This window comes from Leishmania donovani, chromosome 22 (genome assembly GCF_000227135.1).
Source record: "Leishmania donovani BPK282A1 complete genome, chromosome 22".
Taxonomy (NCBI): domain Eukaryota; phylum Euglenozoa; class Kinetoplastea; order Trypanosomatida; family Trypanosomatidae; genus Leishmania; species Leishmania donovani.
Genome location: NC_018249.1, coordinates 407,213 through 427,212, shown reverse-complemented (window position 1 = coordinate 427,212; position 20,000 = coordinate 407,213). Strand labels below are relative to the sequence as shown.

At 62.7% G+C, this 20,000-nt stretch overlaps 4 protein-coding genes across 4 annotated transcripts in view; all 4 read right to left on the bottom strand.

Moving 5' to 3' along the window:
• Positions 1 to 2,056, bottom strand: part of LDBPK_220930 (dynein heavy chain, cytosolic, putative) — a gene marked incomplete at both ends in the record, with an annotated part of 16,986 nt that extends 14,930 nt beyond the window's left edge. The window contains one exon of the mRNA XM_003860793.1: positions 1 to 2,056. This exon is cut by the window's left edge and continues 14,930 nt beyond it. Within this exon, the coding sequence (XP_003860841.1) occupies positions 1 to 2,056 (2,056 nt within the window).
• A 1,763-nt stretch (positions 2,057 to 3,819) lies between these two features.
• Positions 3,820 to 11,325, bottom strand: LDBPK_220920 (hypothetical protein, conserved; the record flags this gene model as incomplete). The annotated part of the gene is made up of 1 exon (XM_003860792.1): positions 3,820 to 11,325. One exon carries the CDS (start codon positions 11,323 to 11,325, stop codon positions 3,820 to 3,822), a length of 7,506 nt encoding a protein of 2,501 aa, XP_003860840.1.
• Positions 11,326 to 13,622: 2,297 nt separating this feature from the next.
• Positions 13,623 to 15,770, bottom strand: LDBPK_220910 (hypothetical protein, conserved; the record flags this gene model as incomplete). The annotated part of the gene is made up of 1 exon (XM_003860791.1): positions 13,623 to 15,770. The coding sequence occupies one exon, from the start codon at positions 15,768 to 15,770 to the stop codon at positions 13,623 to 13,625; it is 2,148 nt and encodes a 715-aa protein (XP_003860839.1).
• Positions 15,771 to 17,062: 1,292 nt separating this feature from the next.
• LDBPK_220900 (hypothetical protein, conserved) lies at positions 17,063 to 17,821 on the bottom strand (the record flags this gene model as incomplete). Its single annotated transcript, XM_003860790.1, has 1 exon — positions 17,063 to 17,821. The coding sequence occupies one exon, from the start codon at positions 17,819 to 17,821 to the stop codon at positions 17,063 to 17,065; it is 759 nt and encodes a 252-aa protein (XP_003860838.1).
• Positions 17,822 to 20,000: the final 2,179 nt, after the last annotated feature.

Below are 20,000 nucleotides of genomic sequence, written 5' to 3'. Positions count from 1 at the left end.
GCGGGCTGCCAGAGGACGCCGCAGATTCGCCGACGCTGCCCTTGCGCGACCGCTGCAGGTCTTCCGCATCGTCCGCCCACCCGCACACGGCGCGCACACACTCGTTGAAGGCGTCCTGCATCACCAGTGCATACTCCTCACCTGGCTGCTGCTGCGCAGCTGCAGCTCCCATTGCCGTCACTGCGTCACGCTTGGCCTTGGCAAACTGCAGGCGTATCTTGGTAGAGAACACGACGCCAAGCTGCCGCATGAGGAGGAGGTGTTCTTCGATCAGGTCCCGTACCGCGAGGCAGCGCGCGAGCAGCGCTTCCACACGCGGGTGCTCTACGTGCTCGCGAGGGTTGCGCACCACGCGGATCTGGTGCCGTAGCTGAGTGCTGTGCTCCACGTACCGGGCCTGCAGCGTGCGTAGCGAGTGTATGGCGATGCGCAGTATCTGCAGGGGCACGAACGGATCAGCATGGACTCCTGCAGTTACGTCGGCTCTGTGCTGAGTCTCATTCGCGTCACCGGCCGCTGCGACTGGGGCGGCGTCGGGGTCTTCGTCGAGGCGAAGCACCTGCTGCGTCTCCATCACGCTGACCCATCGCGACGAGATCTGCCACACGAGCGACGTGAGTAGGCTCAGCTGCAGCCGCGCCGCAAATCGTGTCGGCTGCGTCGCCGCCACGATGATCTCGTCCGCCACGTCGTTGAACTCTTTCATGTCCTGCACATTGGCAAGCCGCTTCTCCGGAATCGTGTTGAGGAAGGTGATGTACTCCTGCACCAGCTTCAAGTAGCCAACGTACTCGCCGACGTAGTCCGTTTCTACCCGCTGGGCAAGGAGTCGGTGCACCAGCCGCCACTCACGCCCACGCAATTGCCGCAGGACGTCCTCCATCCACGCGTGCACGCATCGCCAGTACACGATGCGCTCCTGCACAACCTGCGCGCTGTCGTCGCCGCCGTCGCCGTCATACGCGATGCCGGCCGCTGCGCCTTTGCCAGGCGCAGCGGAGGCGCTGGGCTGCGAATGAGCACCCGACAAACCACTCGGGAGACTCGTCGGGCCCACCGCTGGGGAACCAATGGTTTTGCTGTTGGTGCTCTGCAGTTCCTTCGCCAGCTCTTCCTCTTCCAGCTTCCCGGACAGAAGCGGCTCCATCGAGAGCGCCTCTTTGCAGCGGTTGCGCACCTGCAGCACGCGACGGATGAAGCTGGGGTCCTTGGCCACCTCGCCAAGCCGGTCGATAAGCTGCGGCACATCAAGCAGAGGGTTCGCGTCGCACAACTGCAGGAGGTCCTCGTGCACGTAGCGGGTGACGTCGATTTCCGGCAGCACGTTGTGCATCGAGCAGATGCTGGAGAGGAGGTCCTGCACGTGCGTACGCAACGCGGACTGAGTCTTGTGGGAGCGCAGCATGGGGTCGTAGATGTTGCGCAAGATGGACTGCAGGGTATCCAGGGGGCGCTGCAGGTCCATGGACTGGATGTATAGGTCGCGCACAGAGAGCGCGCGAGCGCCACCACCACCAGTTGTGCCGCCTCCGACGCCATGAGGGTCGCGTCGCTCGAGAAGAATGCAACTCAGGGCCTTCGCCTTATGTCGTGCGCTCGGGAAGCTGTCGTCACCCGCACCACCTCCTGTGCTGCGACGGGCGCCGGTGCCGCCGCGCGCAGTCGCACCGAGGCTCACCGCTTCCTCCGGCGTGGCGTCCTCCATGCAGGAGACGCTTCGGAAGAAGGTCGCCGGGTCCGCTGTTGCGATGATCTGCGACCCGTCAGCGGCCGCACGGTCGTCTGCGATCTCGCAGACGGCGATGAACGGAACGTGCGCGCCGAGGAGGGCCGTTTTCGAAACGACGCCCGTTTCGCCATCGTCACCGCGGCCGCGCTCTCCGATGTTCCGTCGCTGCCCGGCGGCCAGGTGCATCACACCCTCCGGCGACGCGGGAGGCGAGGCAAAGTCCATCGCATCGGCACTCTGCGCAATGGCTGCGCGGACCTTCTCCACGGTGCCGTGCTGTGTGAGCAACACAATGAACTGCACGACATCGTCATCGAAGGGGAACATCGTGGGCAACAGGCAGCGCGGAAGTCGAGGCAGGGGCACACGCTCACGGCCACAACGAGAAGAAAAGCTCCACGTCGACCAAAGTGTGCGCGTGTGCGCTTGACCTCGTTCTCTATACTGCCCCCTCCCCCCTGCTCTGCCCTGCACGCTACGTATCCTACGCGGTGTGCGTAATGTGTGTATGCGCGCGCGTGTGTAACGCCTTCCCCACTCCTAAGAGAAGGGGGAGGGGAGGGCGTGAGGTGAGGGAGAGGTGGAGTGGGGTGAGGTAAGGTGGGGTGGGTGTGTGGGTGGGGAGTATGATGCGGATCAATCAACAGCGCCAGACACCGACAAGGACACAGATAACACCCATCACAAAGCGTTCCAACGAGCAACTACACACAGCTATAAAACAAGTCCAGCTCGTACCAACACACGCACCGTGGCACCGAGTGTGCGTGTGGCGATCAACTCTGGGGAGTGGGCTAACGCCGACGCGACGGAGATGATGCACACACCAAGATCGAGGAGGCAGGCAGGCAGACTGAGAAGGAAAAGCACAAAAACGTGCGCGCACCAACGCGCACACCAATACGAAGAAAACGCGCTAGAGCGAGGGGTAAACACACACACACGCACACGAGGGCGTTGACCACTCTCCTCGCACGCTGTGGACTCCACCTAAGGCAGCTTAAGGGGAAGGGGGAGGGCGAGCTTGTACGAGAGCGAGTGTGGCAGCAGAAGAAGCGCTGCCACCAACAGAGAAAGAGAGGGAGGGAGGGAAAGAAAGGGAACACGTTGCAAAGAGCAACGCACGAGACACCACTGGGTCAGAGGGAGGGGGTAGACCGCATAGATGGTGAGGCGCGCACACGTTTGCGTGTGCAGGCACCTTGAGAAGTAGTGGACGTACCGTGGTGTGTCCTGATCCGCGATATGTGGTCAGACTTGCTCGCAGCAGTCGCGGCTCTCGTTCTCTGTTTTGCTTGTCTATTGTGCGAGCGCTTCCCGCTTGTCTTTCGTGACTGTTGGCCCGGTGCGAGCGGTTTGTTCAACAGCGAACGGCGCAACAGACAGACAGTGGCTAGGGATACGGAAGTACGCTTGGGTGCGTGTGCTGGTGGGTCGAGCCCGCGTTAGTGCGCGTCTCGAGGTGTGTTTGTGTGTGGGAGGCAGCCCACCAGTGCACGAGCGTAGCGACTGCGACACTCATCGCGCATGCGGAATGTGCACGCGGTCGTCGATGGACACCCCAAAACGCGAACGAGCTGCAGAGGCAAAGCATGAAAGGTGGGTGGAGAACAGAGAGATGAGCGAGATGTCCAAGACGAGAGAGGTGATGGAGGCCACGTGTTGATGTGCGCGCGAGCGCCTCACACCCGGGCAACCACGCACACGCAGACAGACAGACAGACACACAAGCACACACACACACACACACACACACACCACACACACAGACCGCGCGGAGTAGGCCAGAAGCGAGAGCGGGGAAGAGGGGCCCACACGGTGTATGCGTGAGGGCGCGCCGCGGAGGCGTTGACAGACGCATCAGCCCCCTCTTTTCAAAAGGCCCGAAAACTGCGAAGGTGCTTGCGGGTGACCAACAGGATCGGACACCTGAGCTCTGCCACAGACGCTTACTGCGTGCGCACGCGCTATGATATCGCGTCTTCAAACCTCTGCTCTCCCCTTCGCCCTTCCTTGTGCCAGCACAAGGCTCGACACATCCCTGCGCGACTCGCGTTCGTGGTGGTGGTGGTGTGCTCTCGGCTCTGGTCTCACTTCTGCTTCGACGGCTGCTGCTGCGCTTGTTGAGAGTTGTGGTGCTCCAGCAGCACCACACTCGACAGGATCGGTGTGCGACACAGGCAGCAGTCCGCCAGCACCTCTGCACACGCTTCACAGACCGCGTAGTGGCCGCAGGGAACGAAGATTACGGCCGCCTCGGCACTGAGGCACCGCCAGCACATGTGCACCTCTTGCCGCCGCATGCCTGGCCGCAGCGGCGCAGAGCCGGCGAGGGAATAGGACAGGTCGCCAAAGTTGCTTGTCGAGACAGCACGGCGGCGATGCAGCCGACGGTATTGTTGCTGCGCTGCAACTTTATGCTGCTCCTGGATGGCTTCCAGGGCGGCGTCTAGCGTCTTGAAGGAGGTGCCCAGCGCAAAAGACGAGTTGCTTACGGACGAGTAAGAGAACGAGCTGTCTGCCTGAGCATCCTCGGCACTGTCGGAGAGCGATGTGAGCGAATCATCGTCGCCATCGCCTGCACTGCAGCTGCCGCCTTCCTCGCGAGACTTGCGAGACTGTATGACGCGCTCCTCGCGGTACTGCAGGAAGGTGCGGTCCACGACCTCCGTGATGGCGTAGAGTTCGTTGCCGATGCGCACGTAGGCGAGGGAGACGCCGACCGGGACGCCATCAGGGAAGCACGCCGAATCGCGCAGCACGTTCATCAGCTCGTGCGCCACATCGACCTTGTCCTCCTCGCCTCGCCTAGCCTCGGTGGCCTTGAACCGAACGCTTTTCGACGGGGGTTTAGCGGCGTGCACGCTGCCGGCAGAGACGCGCGCTGAACTTGCCCACTCAACGTCGTCAACGTCCCCGCTGTCAGCGAAGTGCGCTGAGCTGCCGCGGGCGCTGCTGCTGCTCCGTTCGAGCTCTTCAACATACACCGACGTACCGGTGTGTCCGACACCGTCATAGCTGGTACCAGCACCAGAGCCATCACTGGCGGCGTCGCGACCAAGGCTGTCCCATCGGCCCCCCACCGCTGTCGCGCTCCCTCCGCTGCTGCTACGGCCTTCGCAGTAGTCGTAGACGCTGCCCGAGGATTCGGTGATCAAGAGCAAAGATGGCGGCCTGTCATGTATACTCATGAGTGGCGAGGCTGCAGCTGCAGCAGCAGCGGGTGCTGCCGTGCTACCGTCGCCCTTGCCACCGTGTCGACCACTAAAGTCCGTGTCCTTCATACTCTCTTCCGAGAAGGTTGCCGTCTCGGAGTAGTGGTTCGGCGACAGGATGCGCCAACGGCTTGCAGGCAGCACGTCTACGGGGCTGTTGTTGAGGAGGTTCTCGCCGCCGAAGAAGGCTTCTGGGGCCACAGTCGAGAAGGCCGCCCGCGACAGCCGCGGCATCAACTTCTCGGAGATAAAGGAATAGCACAGGCTGCTCTTGCTGGGCGCTTCCGTGCTCGCCAACGACACATCTCGATGGTCATGCCAGTTTTCGTCCATGAATGCCGCTTCAGGCCTCTGCTGTGACGGCCTTGACAAGCGCAGCCCGTTGTCGGCGTTGCTGCCCAGGAAATCGTGACTGTCGTGACCGTTGCGTGTGTGCTTCCTTCTCCGTGCCGCTACCGTCGGGCTCCGCCTTCGACCACGGCTGGCTGTGTCCCCGTTTCGGTGGCCCCATCCATCGGCTGCATCACACGCGGCGCTCTGGTTCTTTGACGCTGCTGCGGCGACTTCTGCGGCTCGCACCAGCGCCTGCGCCACCTGCTCGGCTGTGGCGGTGTAGATGAGTGTCACGCAGATACTGCGCGGCGGTGATCGTACGTCGTGAGGGGATGGCGACGGAGCCAGCTGCACGTCCTGTCGAGCGTCGTCGTTAGCACCAGTGGCTGGTGCGGCGACCTCGGACCCGCTCAATGCCCAGTCCGGGACCAACAGACGCCCTCGCTCGCCACTCTCTAGCTCTTCTAGCAACAGCTGTCGCTGCTGCCGGGCTAGCGCCGCGGGCAATGTCGGCGGTGCCGTGAAGAACAGCACTCCAGCAGCGACGGGGATGTTGCCGGCCTTGTTGGCCGCCGCGCGCTGATGCTGGATGTGTCTGTTCCAACGAGCGAGGTGGCGCTTGCGACGCCGCTCATGCTGACGTCGCCGGTGCTTCAGGGAAGACCGGGCGCTCGACCGCCCGTGGCCCCTTGACGACCGAGAGTGCTGCTGATGCCGCCGCCGCGAATGCGCCCGCTGTGGGCGCGAGGCTTTGCCAGAGCGCTGCGCGGGCCCGCAATTCTTTGAGGAGTGCCCGACGTGATGGTTGGCCGCGGCGGTGGTCCTCGACTTCTGCGGCGGCTTCCCCCGTCGGCGGAATGGCGAGCTGCGCCGCGCGCCCGCCGCATCCTCTCGGACTACGACCTTGCCGTCGTCATCGTCAGATGCTCCACTGCTGCACGAGTACGATTCCGATGTTTCACGAGCACCGGACGCATCGCTGCCACTGCCGCTCATCGAGCTCTCGGCACCGTCGTCGCCATCACTGTCGCTCAGCGGTGGCGGCTCCAGTGGCATAAAAGGCGATATTTGACGACGCAGCACATCAAGTGACAGCTCAGCCACCTCGACTTGCCCCTCCAGAACGCGAGTGGCGCCCCGACTGAGCACCGCAGCGGCAGAGGCAGACAGCAATGCGCGGTGGTGTGCCGCAGTGCTACCCACCGTGGATGGCACCGCCGCAGTCGGCGCGTCGGTACCAGTAGTGCGCGCAGAAGGGTCTCTTCGCGAGGTTGGCACAGAGGCGTGATGCGAGGAGGCGGCGAGGCTACGCTGCAGCTGCTGCAGCGGCGTCAACGCGCCCGCGTCTCGCAGGAGGTACACCTGCTGCGGCAGCGTCACACCAACAGTCGCGAGGTACTGTCGGACGTCGTGAGCTGACACCGAGTCGATGACGGCGGCTTCAGAGTCTCTTTTTGCCGTCGCTGCTGGTGCGCGCTTTTCGCTCTCCTTGCTGTCTTTGTTAGGGGCAGCCGATGCCGCGGGGATCGGAGAGGCGGTGTTGCTGACCGTGGGCGGCGCCACATCCACGTGCTTATGGCCCGCTGCTGCTGATTCTTCAGAGTTCGATGCCAAGCACAGTGGCCGCACATCAGCGTCAGCGACGGGGTTCGTGGTAGTGGCGGCATCTGTGGCACCGTGTCCGAGGATGCCTTGGCCGCCAGCCTTGGGGTTACTGGCGATGATCGTTTTCAGGTGGAGCGGCTCGGAAACCTCCGTGTAAGACGGTAGGGGCGGCGGCGCTGTTGTTTCAGTCGCACCTTGGCGCGGCAGCAGCGCCCTCGAGTCCTCCTCGCCGACACTCGACCGCCGTTCCGCGTGGGCACAGCCGGCGCTGTCATCGTTGGTGCCCTGGAGGCTGGCAAAAGTGAGGAAAGGGCGCACGGAGACACTCACCGTGTTCGACGGCTTCTCCGAGTCGTGCGACAGCAGCGACGACGACTGTGAGTGTGCCGCTAACGTGCCCTCTGCTTCCGCTCCACGAGCGGCTTCTTCATCGCAGCATGCGGCCAGAGGCGCCGATGGGGCGGGGGCCGTCGGCGTCGGCTGAGCCATCGAGAGCGATGGGGTGGTGGCGAAGACCGGTGCGCTACTGCTCCTGCTATCAGGCGCCGCGCTCGCCGCTGCGACTTCTGCAGTGCCTGGATGCGCTGCGTGCGAGAGTTCCAGCACTGAGCGAAAGCTGTTCTCGAGGCTTTGCATCATGGATAAGAAAGAGTCGCCGCACTGATGCGCCGACGGTGCTGTGACGGTGGCGGGGGCGCTGTCTGTTGGGGTTGCCGCCAGAGCCAGCAGGTCCGCGCCGGCGACGTTGAAGAAGGTTGTCTTACTCGGCCTCGTCGCGCGCGGCTGCTGGCTGACTGTGCCGGCGTCACCAAAGCCGCCGTCTACGGAGCCCGGCCCGCACATACGCGAACCGCCGCTGGAGGGGTTCACATCATGCCACGACGTCGCGCGCACGTTCCACGGCGGTCCCGGGACGCTGCGCCACGCGGCTGTGACACCGGCGCTTAAGAGCGTCTCCTCTGCACTGTTGCACAAGGGCGTTGCACTGCTCGCGTGCACGTGGCCGATAGCGGTGTTCTTTCTGTCACGCTGCTCACGTGGTCGAGAGGCGTCCGCAGGCGTCTCGTGGAGCGCCAAGAGCTGCGACGCAGCCCGGTTCTGCCGGTCGAGCTGTTCCATGTACCGCCGCTGCGCACGCCGCTCGTCCTTTCGAGTAAAGAAACAGAGAAAGTTCCGCGTGCCTGCGGCGAAGCTGCGCGTTGCGTCCAGCGTGAGGCTTCGCAGCAGCGTCGCACGATCAGCTCCAATCACGTAGACAATACGCAAGTCCGTCGAGCGCGGCTGCAATGACGGCGAAGTCGCGCTCGCTGCACCGCGCTGCGGAGCCTCCTCGCTACTGCTCGACGCAGGTTGTGGATGCCGTTGTTGTTGGAGTGGCCGCGAGGCGGCGTCTTTGGCTCGAGACGGCTTTTGCTGCACCATTACCTCATCCATCTGCGCGCGCACCGCTCCTGCGGCAGCGACAGCAGCGCCGACCCGCTGCACCTCTTTGCCGCTGGCGTCTCCGTTGTCCGCCGGAAGGGACATGGATTCGCTGCCTGTGGTGGCGACGCCCCTCGATAGCGGCAGCGCTCCTTCATCACTCATCGAGAAATCGGCCTCGACGGCGCACCGGTGCGGCGATCGGACTTCGCGTGGTGCTCGGGTTGCGGGAGGCGCAGCCACTGCCGAGTAGAAGCTGCTACTGCTTAGGCTCGTGGCTGGGCTGGGGTCCAATGTCGAAGAGAGAGAAGAGGGGCCGACGGCGCTGATGCCGGCGCCTGCCGCAATGACAGCACGGATGTTGTTCTCTCGCAGCCGACTCGCACGCAGGAACTGTATAGCGGCGTTCGCGGCGCTGGTGCTGCCGCTGCCGCTGCTGACGGCACTCGATGATGGTATCGCGCGTGTCGCCGCGAATTCGGCACATACATTGGTGGGCGTAGTGACAATGGAATTGGGGAGAGGCAGCGCGGGCGGCGGCGAGTCGCTTCGGTGGCTATGGAGGCTACTGCTGTTCCTGTTGTCGATGCGGCTTTCCGCCGGTATGGCCGTCAATGGCGAGGGCCGCAATTCAAGGAGGGAGAGAGAACGCGTGTCTCCTGGAAACTGCCCGCCGGCGAAGTCGCTTGAGATCTGCGATGACAACGCTGCGGGGGCGCGAGCGCCACTGCTGCGGCGGTCGACGGAGTTGTCAGAGTAGCCAAACACACTCCAGCTGCCTTGAGCTCCGAACGCTGAAGCGGACGCGTCCCTGCTCGCCAGTGGAGACCGCACCGCGGTTGCGTTGTCGCTGCTCGTGCTGCCATAACGCCGATGCAGATGCAGCCGGTGAGTAGAGAGCGAGGAAGAGGAGGAGGAACACCGCGTTTTCGGTTTCGCCGCACCGCGGCCGTCTGTCGCCGACGATGATGGGCCACTGCAGGCGACACCAGCTGCGGCGGCCGTCTGCAGCGGCGTCCACGTCGGCGGCTCGCTCGCACCACGACGCACGATAAATCTCTCGGCTGCGAAGCGGACGGTGCAAAGCAGCGACTGGTACCGTGGCCGCAGCGTCTGCGCGAGCCGCACTCGCTCCACGAGGCCTTCGAGCGCCTCGACGGCGCTATCCGCGATACTCGGCGTCTCTGCGCGTCGGCGACGCTTGTTGATGCCGCGTCGTAGCTCGTATACGGGGGGCAGCGGTGGCGGAACCACCGCCGTCTGCGACGGCTGCATGAGCGACGGTGATGAGAGGCTCTTGAGCGAACTCTGCTGAGCCAGTAAGAGCTGCGAAGGAGGCATGGGCGCCGCGGTATGGTAAAGGCTGTGGCCCGACAGCGCCGACGACACCAAGTCTCTGTCTCGTCCGACTGCATCGTACTCGTCGCTATGATGACCAGCGCTGTAGCCCAGCACCGGTATCCATGGCCCACAGCTGCGCTGAGGACGGTCTGCCGCGCCCACGCCGACCCCGCCACGGTTCTTTCCACTTCTAGCGCGGCGTCTGCGCTTGCTGCGTGATCGGAAGACGCCTGCGTTGTCATGTCCGGCTGTGACTCTCGGTGTCGCCGCGGCTCTTCGCTTGCTGGATGCAGCCAGACTAGTGTCGACCCCTGAGCCGCTGCCACCGCCGACCCTAGCTCTGCCCTCCGCGTCCCCGTCGTTGACATCATCCTCAACGTTGTCATCTATGCGTGAGTACTTGAGGTAGTGCATTAGCATCGCCGCTATGCGCTGCGCACTCTTGGCCGACTTGCGGTCCTTGTGCGCGCGGTGGGCGATGGCGGTTTGCTCTGCCACGGCCGTCTCCAGGAGGCGCTGGTAGTACTGCGTATAGGCGTACTTGATAGAATCAAAGTCCAGGTGCGGCGATGGCGTGCGAGCAAGCGGCGACGCACCGGGCCATGTGTAGCGGCTCGGTGAAGAGGCGTCCGGGGACGAGTAGCACTGACGCGGCGACGGCACGACGGATGTGCTGATCCGCGCACGCGATAGTGCGGCACGGGTGTATACACGCACTGGTGCCACCGAGAGTTGCTGTTCGACGGCTACTTGTGTCTGCAGCTCTGCGTTGCTGGATAGCACTGTGTGGTGGTGCAAGGCCGGCGACGGCGCAGCCGCAGAGGCAACGAGAGAGGCTGGGGTAAGCTGGTACTGCTTGAGCTGAAGGTTCACGGTCGGCTGGCGCGTCGTGGCGCCGCTGCCGCTTCCAGGCCAGTTGCCCGTGCTACTGCTGCCACCTACACCACGCGCTTCCGCGTTCCCGAACGCGCTTGCCTGCGGCGCCGACCTCGATGCAGGGAGCAGCTCGAACGGCAGGCGGAGACCGAATACTAAGCATCGACCTTCCAACTGCGGCGTCCACCACGCCGGGTTGGGCGAGGAGGGAAACTCCAAGTCGCTAGCGGCTGCGAGGTTGGGGTCTAAAATGGACACAGCCACGGAGCCCTGTTGCCGCGGCTCCTCCTGGTGCTGCGCGCTCTCCCGATCAACGCCGTCACCAGCCCGCTTGCGCTTCCCCTCCTTCTTTGTCCTGCCAGCTCTGCGTCTGAGGCTGTCCGTGGGGGTGTTGGCGGACGACTTGTTCAGGACCGTGCTGAGCGTCGATGGGGACGGTGGTGGCAATGATGCGCTGCTGACGGCGTGGAAGTTCGTCAAGGTTGATAGTGACGGGGCACCGCCCGCGTCAACGTACTCGACGGGCACCGCTGCCGGTGTGCGACGGCCATGCGTCCTCATGGCTGGCGGCAGCTCGCCCCTCTGGATAGCTTCAGACGCCAAGAACTGCGGCAAGGCCATCTCGTGAAACAGCCGCGTTATGAGCGGCACAAAAGGTATTGTAAAAATATATGTTTTGTGATGCGTGTAGGCCTGCATTACGAAGTGCAGCTCCACCACCTGTACGGCATGCGCTACGATCCAGAGCCCGAAGAGGACGAAGCTCGTCAAGCAGAGGGTGTTGAGCAACGCATCGAACTCCATTCCGATGGGTGCTGCGCGTCTGTATGCATGCCACACTGCTCGCTTCTACCGCCCCGTGTGTGCGCGTGGCGTTTTGATTTTGCTCTCGAGCCGTGTGCTCCCTCCTCAGAGAGGAGAGGTACACGCGTGTGCTCACACACACACAGAAACACACAGACAGGCGTTGGAATTAGATGCACAGCACTACGCGAAGGTCGCAAGAGGACGCCCTCTGCTCTCGTGTCTGCGCTCTCGTAAACTCGCGTGCCCTCAAACGTTGATAGCCGAGAGAACCAGAAAAAGTCTGTCCCGCGCGCGTGCGTCGGGTGGGTGGCGGAATGCACACGAGGGGGGCAGGGCGCCGTAGATCACCGAGGGGGAGCACGGAGGCGAGAAATACCAAAAAGAGAACGAACGAAAAGCAGCGGGGCAGCAGAGAACCCCAACCACGACACACCACAACACGCACAGCGACGTGATCGGCTCCGTGTGCGTGTGCACGGGCGCGGGAGGACAGGGAAGGGGAAAAGGCGGAGGTGGCACCAACGCCAGCGACAACCGCACGAAAGGGAGGCGGTGGGCAGAAGCTAGAGAATAAGAAAAAGAAGATGGCCGCGATTGGTGGGCGGGCACACGCGCACTCATACAAACACACACACACACACACACACACACACACACACACACAACAACAACAACAACAAGCGCAGCACGACAGAGTTGTGGAGATCGATGAGTGTCGACCCGCACACGAGCAGGGGCAGGTCACAGATGCGAAAGCGAGGTGCAGGAGGGGGGCAGGGGCGGGGTGTAGTAGTGCGGAAGTGAGGGTGTAGCGCTGTACTCTCGGGCTGCGCTGAGAGCACAAAAGAAAATATAATAGGGACTGGCGCGCCACCAGTGGGCGAAGAAAGAGTCGGCGCCCGCCAGGCGAAGAGCGTACGTTTCATGCGGTGGATGCAGGTCCTTCCCCTCTCTCCCTTCCCTCTCTCTTTCTCTGGGTGCCTGCGCAAGCCCGTACTCTGCGTGCGTGAGGGATGGCGGTGGTCGTGATCGCTGCCTCGGACACGAAGGCCACCCAAGAGAACGAGTCAGAGAGGAAGGCGAAAGAGACCGCCGTGCACCGTCTTCCACTCCACTCCTCTCGCTCTCACGGTGGACACGAGAAACAAGCGAAGCTGATGAATGCAAAGTTGGACACGCATGTGCCGGCGTGCGACTTCGTGCGACGATGGCACGGTGGAGCGTGTGTGCTGGCACGCACCGAGCGGAGGTGTGCTCTCGGTGCCGTGCGAGCGGAGCGACTGCGACAAGACACGAAGAGCAGGAAGAGGCATACAGACGCAGGAAACAAATAGATAAGGATACGAAACACGCGTGGCAGCGTTCGAATACGCTGCAGCCAACGAAAGGTGTGAGAGTCGGAATCGGTCCTTGCTGATCGCCGTGCCAGAGCGCGATGGGGTCCGCGGGAGCACAAGCACGACCATGCACGGAAGCCCTCCATGAGGAGCGCAAGCGAGCTGTGCATGCTACCACGGTGTAGCGACAGGAAGAGGTGATCATGGCGACGCTGTGCCGTCGCATAGGGCGCGCACGCATGCACATCATGGCCCGTCCGTGCGTGATCGTCTCTCTCTATAACCACTTTCCTCTATGCGTACATGAAAATCACAGGATACGGCCATACGGCTACACCACACCACAGAACAGAAACGCGACGGCGCACACCTCTCAGCACATAGATTCGATGAAAAGAAAGACGAAGTGTGTGCTGAGCGGAGTCGCTGACTACGCCAGAGCACACATACTCACCAAGAGGCACAGATCCAGACGCAACCACACGTGCGAGCATGCAAGCAATTTCGATAAGATCATGAGGACAGAGAGAGAGAAAGCGTAATAGAGAGAAAGGGGGCGAAGGGCAGCAGTAGAGAGGGCGACAACAGACACCGCCAAAGAAAACCAATGAGGGGTCATGGTGGTGGGGTGGGGACAAGGCTTTCGCGCGCGCGCGTCTCGGGTACAAGTGCATGGGGGTGTCCGCAACAGTAATAATAACAGCAACAACTTCGTCGCACATGCCTGAACACCACTTCAGTAACGAAATACACAGCAAGGAAAAAGACTGGCAATTGTTGGCGTGGCGAGCGGCGTTCAAGATCTTGAGTTTTGTGCGGCGGTGGATTGGAGCGCTGAGGCTGCACCGCCGCCCAAACGCAAAGACGCGCGCACAGAGAGACGCGCACTCGCACTTAGGAGAAGGTTAGTCATATCACAAGAAGGGGGAGGAAGGCACGATCCGTGAACGGAAGCGGCTACATGAAGCTGCAGCAACTGGAGCTCACGGCTTCGCGTTGCACCGGCTCCGCTAACGCCATGGCGGGCACACTTGACGGTGTGCACGTGACGTTCTCGAAGGCGGTGAGCGTCAGATCCAGCAGTTGGTTAAGCGTCGGTGGCGCCTTCTGCCGTTTTCTAGCAGCCTCCGCCTTAACCAATATCTCCGCCACCAACACGTTGAGATCTTGATGTATGGCGGCCAGCTCCTTTTCGATTATGGAGGCGTTCCGCATGTCCAGCGCGACACCCAAGTCTCGGAAATACAACGCCTGCTCCGCGCGCTGACGCCGCCGACGCTCCTGCCGCAGAGCCACGACCGCATCGTCAGGGCGGTCGGCAAAGTGAGCAGCTTCTTCGCGTGATATTGTAGCGGATGCGACACTATACAGCGAGGCACCTAGGTGGTGGCGGTTGTGGCTCGCGCCAAGGCCGCTTAGGTGCATCTCACCCTCGACTGTCAAGCTACCCGCCAAAGAGGAGGCGGCGGTGTAGAGTTGGTACGTGGGGACACCGGAGTTCGTACGAGTGTGCATGCCGGCACCACAGCCCTCGTTCTCGGCATCGTCGTCGCGGTCGTCGCGGTCGTCGGCGCCAGAGAGCGCCGAGCAGACGCCGTCGTCCGTGACGTCCTCGGCACGCCCCGCTCCCAGGGTCACCGTCGCCGCGGCCTGATCCTTCTGGCTAGTCGGCGTGTCGTGCGGCGTCGTGACGGCGGTGGAGCGGTTTGCCGCGGCGGCTGGAGACATGAGGATATGCTTGCCGTTGCGCGCGGAGCTGCCGCCGTACTTGCAAGGCCGCATCGGCCCTGGCGAGCCTGGACCCGTAATTGCGCCGACAACGCTGACACCGCTGCTGCTAAGGTGCTGCAGCTCGACTGCATGCCGCTGACGGGAGATGCGCCGTTGCGTCGTGCCCAGCGGCGGTGGTGGCACGTACAGTGGCCGCGGCAGCGAGTGCGAGGTTTCGGCACCAATCGCATCCTCTTTGTGACCGTTGGGCGCTCCGGCTTCGCTAGCAGGGCCTGCGCTGGCTGCCGAGATGGTTGTTGGCACCTTGGAATCGGCGACACCGCCGTCGCCGGCACGCTCATCTTCCATCTGTGACGTAAACGCGAACCAATGCCGCAGCACCGCCTCCGAAAAGTTCGTGGCACTTCCTACGATTTGCTTGTGACCGCCGAGCTCAACAGGGATGGTGCTCGCATCCATGTACCGCGGCAGGTCGGCCTTCTCGATCATCTGCACCGAGTTCCGCACATCCTCCGAGCTGCTGCCGACGCACGCCTTGATGGCCGTGCGTATTTCAAAGGAGGCCCCAAGAACCAAGACGGGTCCAAGCAACAGCGGGTAGTACTTGGGGAGTAGGCTAAGGAGGGTGCTGCAGTTCTTCAGGAAGGACGCGTGCATCATCCACGGCGCCCCTTCTTCGTTGACGAGCAGCGTGAATTGCTGGAGGTCACTGACGGCCTCCTTATCCACGTCTTGCACCGCATGTGCCGGGGTAGCTGCTCCTCTGCTGTTTTCGCGGCCGCCGTTCGCAAAGCCGCTCGATGCCGCTGTGGCATCAACGTGCCGGCGACGGCGCCGCTGCATCGCCGCCGCGTCTTCGTTGTTCTTTAGCAGACACCGGGCTTGCATGAACTCCAGGAGAATGACAAGCAGTCGCTGCGCCTCATCCAGCTCCAGCGTGGGCAGCGTGAAGGTGGCCACGTTAATGTAGAGCACCGGCCGGCCCTCCAGGTCGTGGTCCAGCAGATGAAAGGCGCCGCTTCGCAGCGCCGCGACGGTGGTGGGGGTGACACTGATCATCGGAAGTGTACGCTCAAAGATGCGACGGCGGCGCAGCTTCGCCACGGCGTCCTCGACGACAAGATTCTTGGAGCGCAAGTAGCGCAACAGGTACGCATCTACGGCCGTCATAGATAGCCCATACGTGTCGTATACATCGCGGCCGACCGCCTCTTCCTCCGGTGACTTGGGTGTTGCTGCCGCCGCTGCAGCCGCAGGGGCGGCGGACGAGGACGAATCGGCTGTGGTCAGCGGGAGGCCAAGCCGCTGCTTCATCTCTGCTAAGACGACAGCCTCGCGGTGCATCTTCTTGAGCCGCTGCTGTTCCGCGCTCATTGCTGCACGCTCCGTTATCCCGATGAGGTCAAGGGGAGGGTACGTGAGAAGCAGAATGTGGGCGGGAGTAGGAGGTGCCAGGCTGTTTTACGTGCGTGCCCCCTTCTACTGGTCCACTTGCCCTTTAGATTTTGATGAGTGCTGGGGCGAGGGAGCGAAGGAGACCCGCACCCGCAGTCGCAGACTTACAGAGAGGCACACACACACACACACGAAGCAGAATAAAAAGAAACACACACGCCCGCCAGCGAGCGACAAGAGCCCCCGCCACTGGATAATGAAGCCGACCGAAGGTAGAGCACGCAAACGCTTGCGCCGCCGTTGTGTGTGGATGGGTGTGGGTGCGAGCGTGGGAGTAGGAGGGGAGGGGGTAGGAGGTGTGGTCCGTTGAAAGCAGCGATGATTTAGCGTTTCTGTGAAACGCTGTAGGAGAGCGAGATGGCGGTGTTGTTGTGGTACACGCCGGCAAGCAAACAAGGAGCGAGCAGCGAGCGAGGGTGTATAGGCCGCCGTAATGGCGTCGAGAACGGAGAGGCAGGGAGAGGGGTATGCTAGTGACTGGGCAACAGACAGAGACGTGAACCATGGCGAGACGGGTGCGATGCCTATCGGTGCCGCTTTCCCACAAAAATGGAGGTACGGCATCACCTGGCGTTTTCTCGGCGGCTGACCGCCGCGCACTTGCTCACGCGGGAGCATGGCGGGCGCTGACATACTCACACACAAACAGCCAGAAAGCTGTTGTGCCGGGGAGAGGGGAAAGGGGAGAGGTAGGAGTGAGCGAGTGAGGCGTGAGGCGAGAGAAGGACGGGTGGTGGAAGAGAGCCATCCGTACACGATAAAGGTGTCTGGAAAGCCACGTGTGCACTCCGCCGCCCTTCCACGCCGCCGTCACTGTTTCTCTTCCGCTTCAGAGAACCACACGGGGGAGCCGCTAGTCTCGTCTCTGCGGACGCTCTCGCCTACGCTATCGTACCCCATGCCTGCCTCCACAACTTCATCGCCAGCGCCGGCCTTAGCGCGTTATCATGACCATATACCTGCATACTTATAAGATCTCTGCGTGTACGCATGTCACTGGTGTCGGAGCTTCACCGTCCAGCCCCGTCGCCGGCCAATCACGCGCCAAGCGCACTGTGAGGGGGGTTACACCGCACATCCACCGACACGAACAAAACGGAGCAGAGGCGACAGCACCCTCCGTCCCCGAGTACACCGACCTAGAGCGTGTTCGCCAGTGCTGCGTCGCGTTGCGGCAGCACGAATCCGCCTCTACACCCTCAGATCCCCTCCTACTTCACAAGCAGATTGTAGAGATGCCGAGTCGTGTAGTACCCCGCGCAGCCGAGTCCCATCCAGCTGCTGTACCCGCACCACTTGAGTCGCTTGTGCACCTTGAACTGCTGAAAGGAGGCTAGCATCCACAACCACGATGCAACCGCCTGTGTCAAGAACACCTTTCGCTGCTGCTCCGCGAGCTTCTCCTTGTCTTGTGGCGCGGACTTCTTGATCGCTGATGACAGCGAGTCGTACGCAGTAGGCATCGCCGGCGCCACTGCTGCTTTTCCTGGCGTAGATGCCGGTGTAGCGTTGTGTGGCGGCTGATCGAGCAATAGCGGCTTTTCAGCTACGCTTCTTGTCTGGGTTGTGCACAGCGTGCTCTGCAGAGATTCTTGCAGGTACTTCCGCTCTGCCACGTCGACCAGGAACGTCGTTCCCACCGTCCACATGGTGAGCAGCGTCAGGGCGCTACTTTGCCCTTGAATGTGCTGCAGCCCGCTGAAGGTGTAGGCGGCGCAGCTTAGCAGACCGTCCGCGTACGTGTGCCGCCTGTTGGACCCGAGGAAGCGATCCGTGTCCTGCGCTTCTGTGCCGTCGAGACGCGCACCGGCGACGAGGAGGTCGAGCTGCTCCGCCTCAGTCAACGGTGCCGGAGAATTCGCTTCCGGCTGCGGCTGCCGGTACTGGGCTCCGTGCTCGGTTGCTGCCGCTGGCGCTTCTGCGGTGGCGGTGCCGGCCGCTCCCGAGGCCGAGGAGCGAAACCAGCCCATCGCGTTCTTTCGGGCCTCTTCTCTTGTTTCGTTGGATCCCTGCTGCTGTGGCCTTGCTGGTGACGCGGCGTAGCCACTGGTGAGTGACTGCGGCAAATGTGGGAGGGAGGTATGCGAGGTCACTAGGGTGGTGGTAGCGGTGGAGGCGAGTTCAAGAGAAGTGCATGGAGGTGAGGGGAGAAGGACGTTCTTGGAGGGAGGAGTGGGAGGGGGGGGGGGCAAAAAGCGACGCGAGAACGCTGATCGGGCTGCTGACTCGCTTCGCTGACGGAGTCGACACCGCTGCCAGATGATCAACCAATCGACAAGTAGTGGAGTCGGAGGGTGTGGGGGAGAGACAGGGACGATGAACTGGCGCGCGAGGGCGAAAAGGATGAGTCACTTGGCGGCGTCTCGCAATGCTACTGCCGTCCGCAGGGAGTCGCTTGCGCGCTATACCACCGGCCCCCTCCCTACGCGCGAACATGCACGCTCACACCACGTGCATGCACGGGCAGCTCCATCTGCATTTACACAGCTCCGTCCCATCTCCCCTTGTCGTGCCCCACTCCGCACTCTTTCCGTGTGCCCGCCAACAGCACTCTTGGATCACACTATCTGGGAAACGCAGAAAAAAGTGCGCAGGCATACACACGCACACACACACACATATAATGTGTGTGTACACATGTACATGCAAACATATATATCTATGTGTATGACACTACACATCCGCACGCCATACTGTCATCGCTCTTGCTGTCGCCTGACAAAAACTAAAGAAGGGAGGGAGACGGCGGCGGCGGCGGATCACCGAGAGCGAGCGAGAAGCGAAGGGACGAGAGCGAGAAGGGGGCGCGCCCATCTATCATCTATGCCACCCCTGTGAAAAGGCGAAGCTGAGCGCGGGTGGTGAGGGAGAAGAGGATTGTGCATGTGCGGCAGTGCTTCGAGTTTGCGTACAGCGCAAGATGCATGCAAAACAGGCGAGGCAGGCGAGACGAAAAAATCAGCCCATCAGCGAGAGAGATGTATGCGCCGTCGGGGAAAGGGGAGCTTCAAAGCCGTTGCTGTTGCTGTTGTTGAAGGTAGGCGCGCCACCGCTGCGCATCGGCCCTCATGCGCTCCCCCTCTACCGCTACCTCTGCCCGGAGCTGCTCTAGCTCCGACTGGCGTTGCCTCTGCTGCAGCTGGTAGGCTGGTAGCTCAAGTGAGGGTGCGAGGGACGATGCCGCTGCGGCGGCACCCGTTGGAATCACCGAGGGCAGACTTGCCTGCCGCACATGAGCGGCGCCAGCCTCTGCTTCCTGATAAAGGCGATCCACGTAGCGGCGCAGTTCGTCGGAGTAGCCATGGTAAGGCACGCTGTTCGGCGTGCCCATCACCGCTTTCGCCATGCTGGGCCGCGGCGACGACTGCAGTGCCGCTTCACGCTCAAGCAGTACGTGTCGGAGCACTTCTTGCGTCGCGCTCGCGCGACCTTCTCCTGTTGCCGCAGTTGCGGTGGATGCTGGTACATAGGTGGCAGATGTTGACGGCGCCGCCGATGGTGCGGCTGCTGCACCAGCATCCGCGGGGATCTGCAGAGAGGCGTAGACGGACTCAACCGCTGGTGGGAGACGACGCGCCGGCTGCTGCTGCTGCTGTTGCTGTGGCGGTGGCAGACCTTTTTTGTCTGATTCACTTGCACCCTGAGGCGATGGCCTTGCCGTCGCTTCACAGGTTGACGTAGAGGAGGAGGAGGTAGAGTGTCCGTGCCGGTGTCGCCTCCGTGAGTTGCTGCTACCTCCAGTGTAGTTCAGAGAGGCTTGCAGGCCGCCGTTAAGCTCCAGGAGTGCGTCGCGGTCGTGGCGTAGAGCTGCGCTGCGTGCCTCCTCCTCCGCTAGCTGCTGCAGCACGACGTTATAATGAAGGGCGCGGTGCTGCACCTCCTGCTCAAGTTGCCAGACGTATTTGTCAGCCTTCTCCAGCAGCATCTGCCGCTCCTTGTCTATCGCGGAGTGGGTCGGCGCAGTAGGAGACCGCGACCTTGACGGTGCACCGGCAATCGCCGGCGGGGTTTTCAGCGCAGACGCACTCCGCGGTGGTGGAGGGACGGATGCCGCTGGCGGCGGCGGCGGGACGGACGCGGCTGATGGCGGTGGCGGCGGAACGGACACGGCTGGTGGTGGAGGGACGGACACGGCTGGTGGCGGCGGCG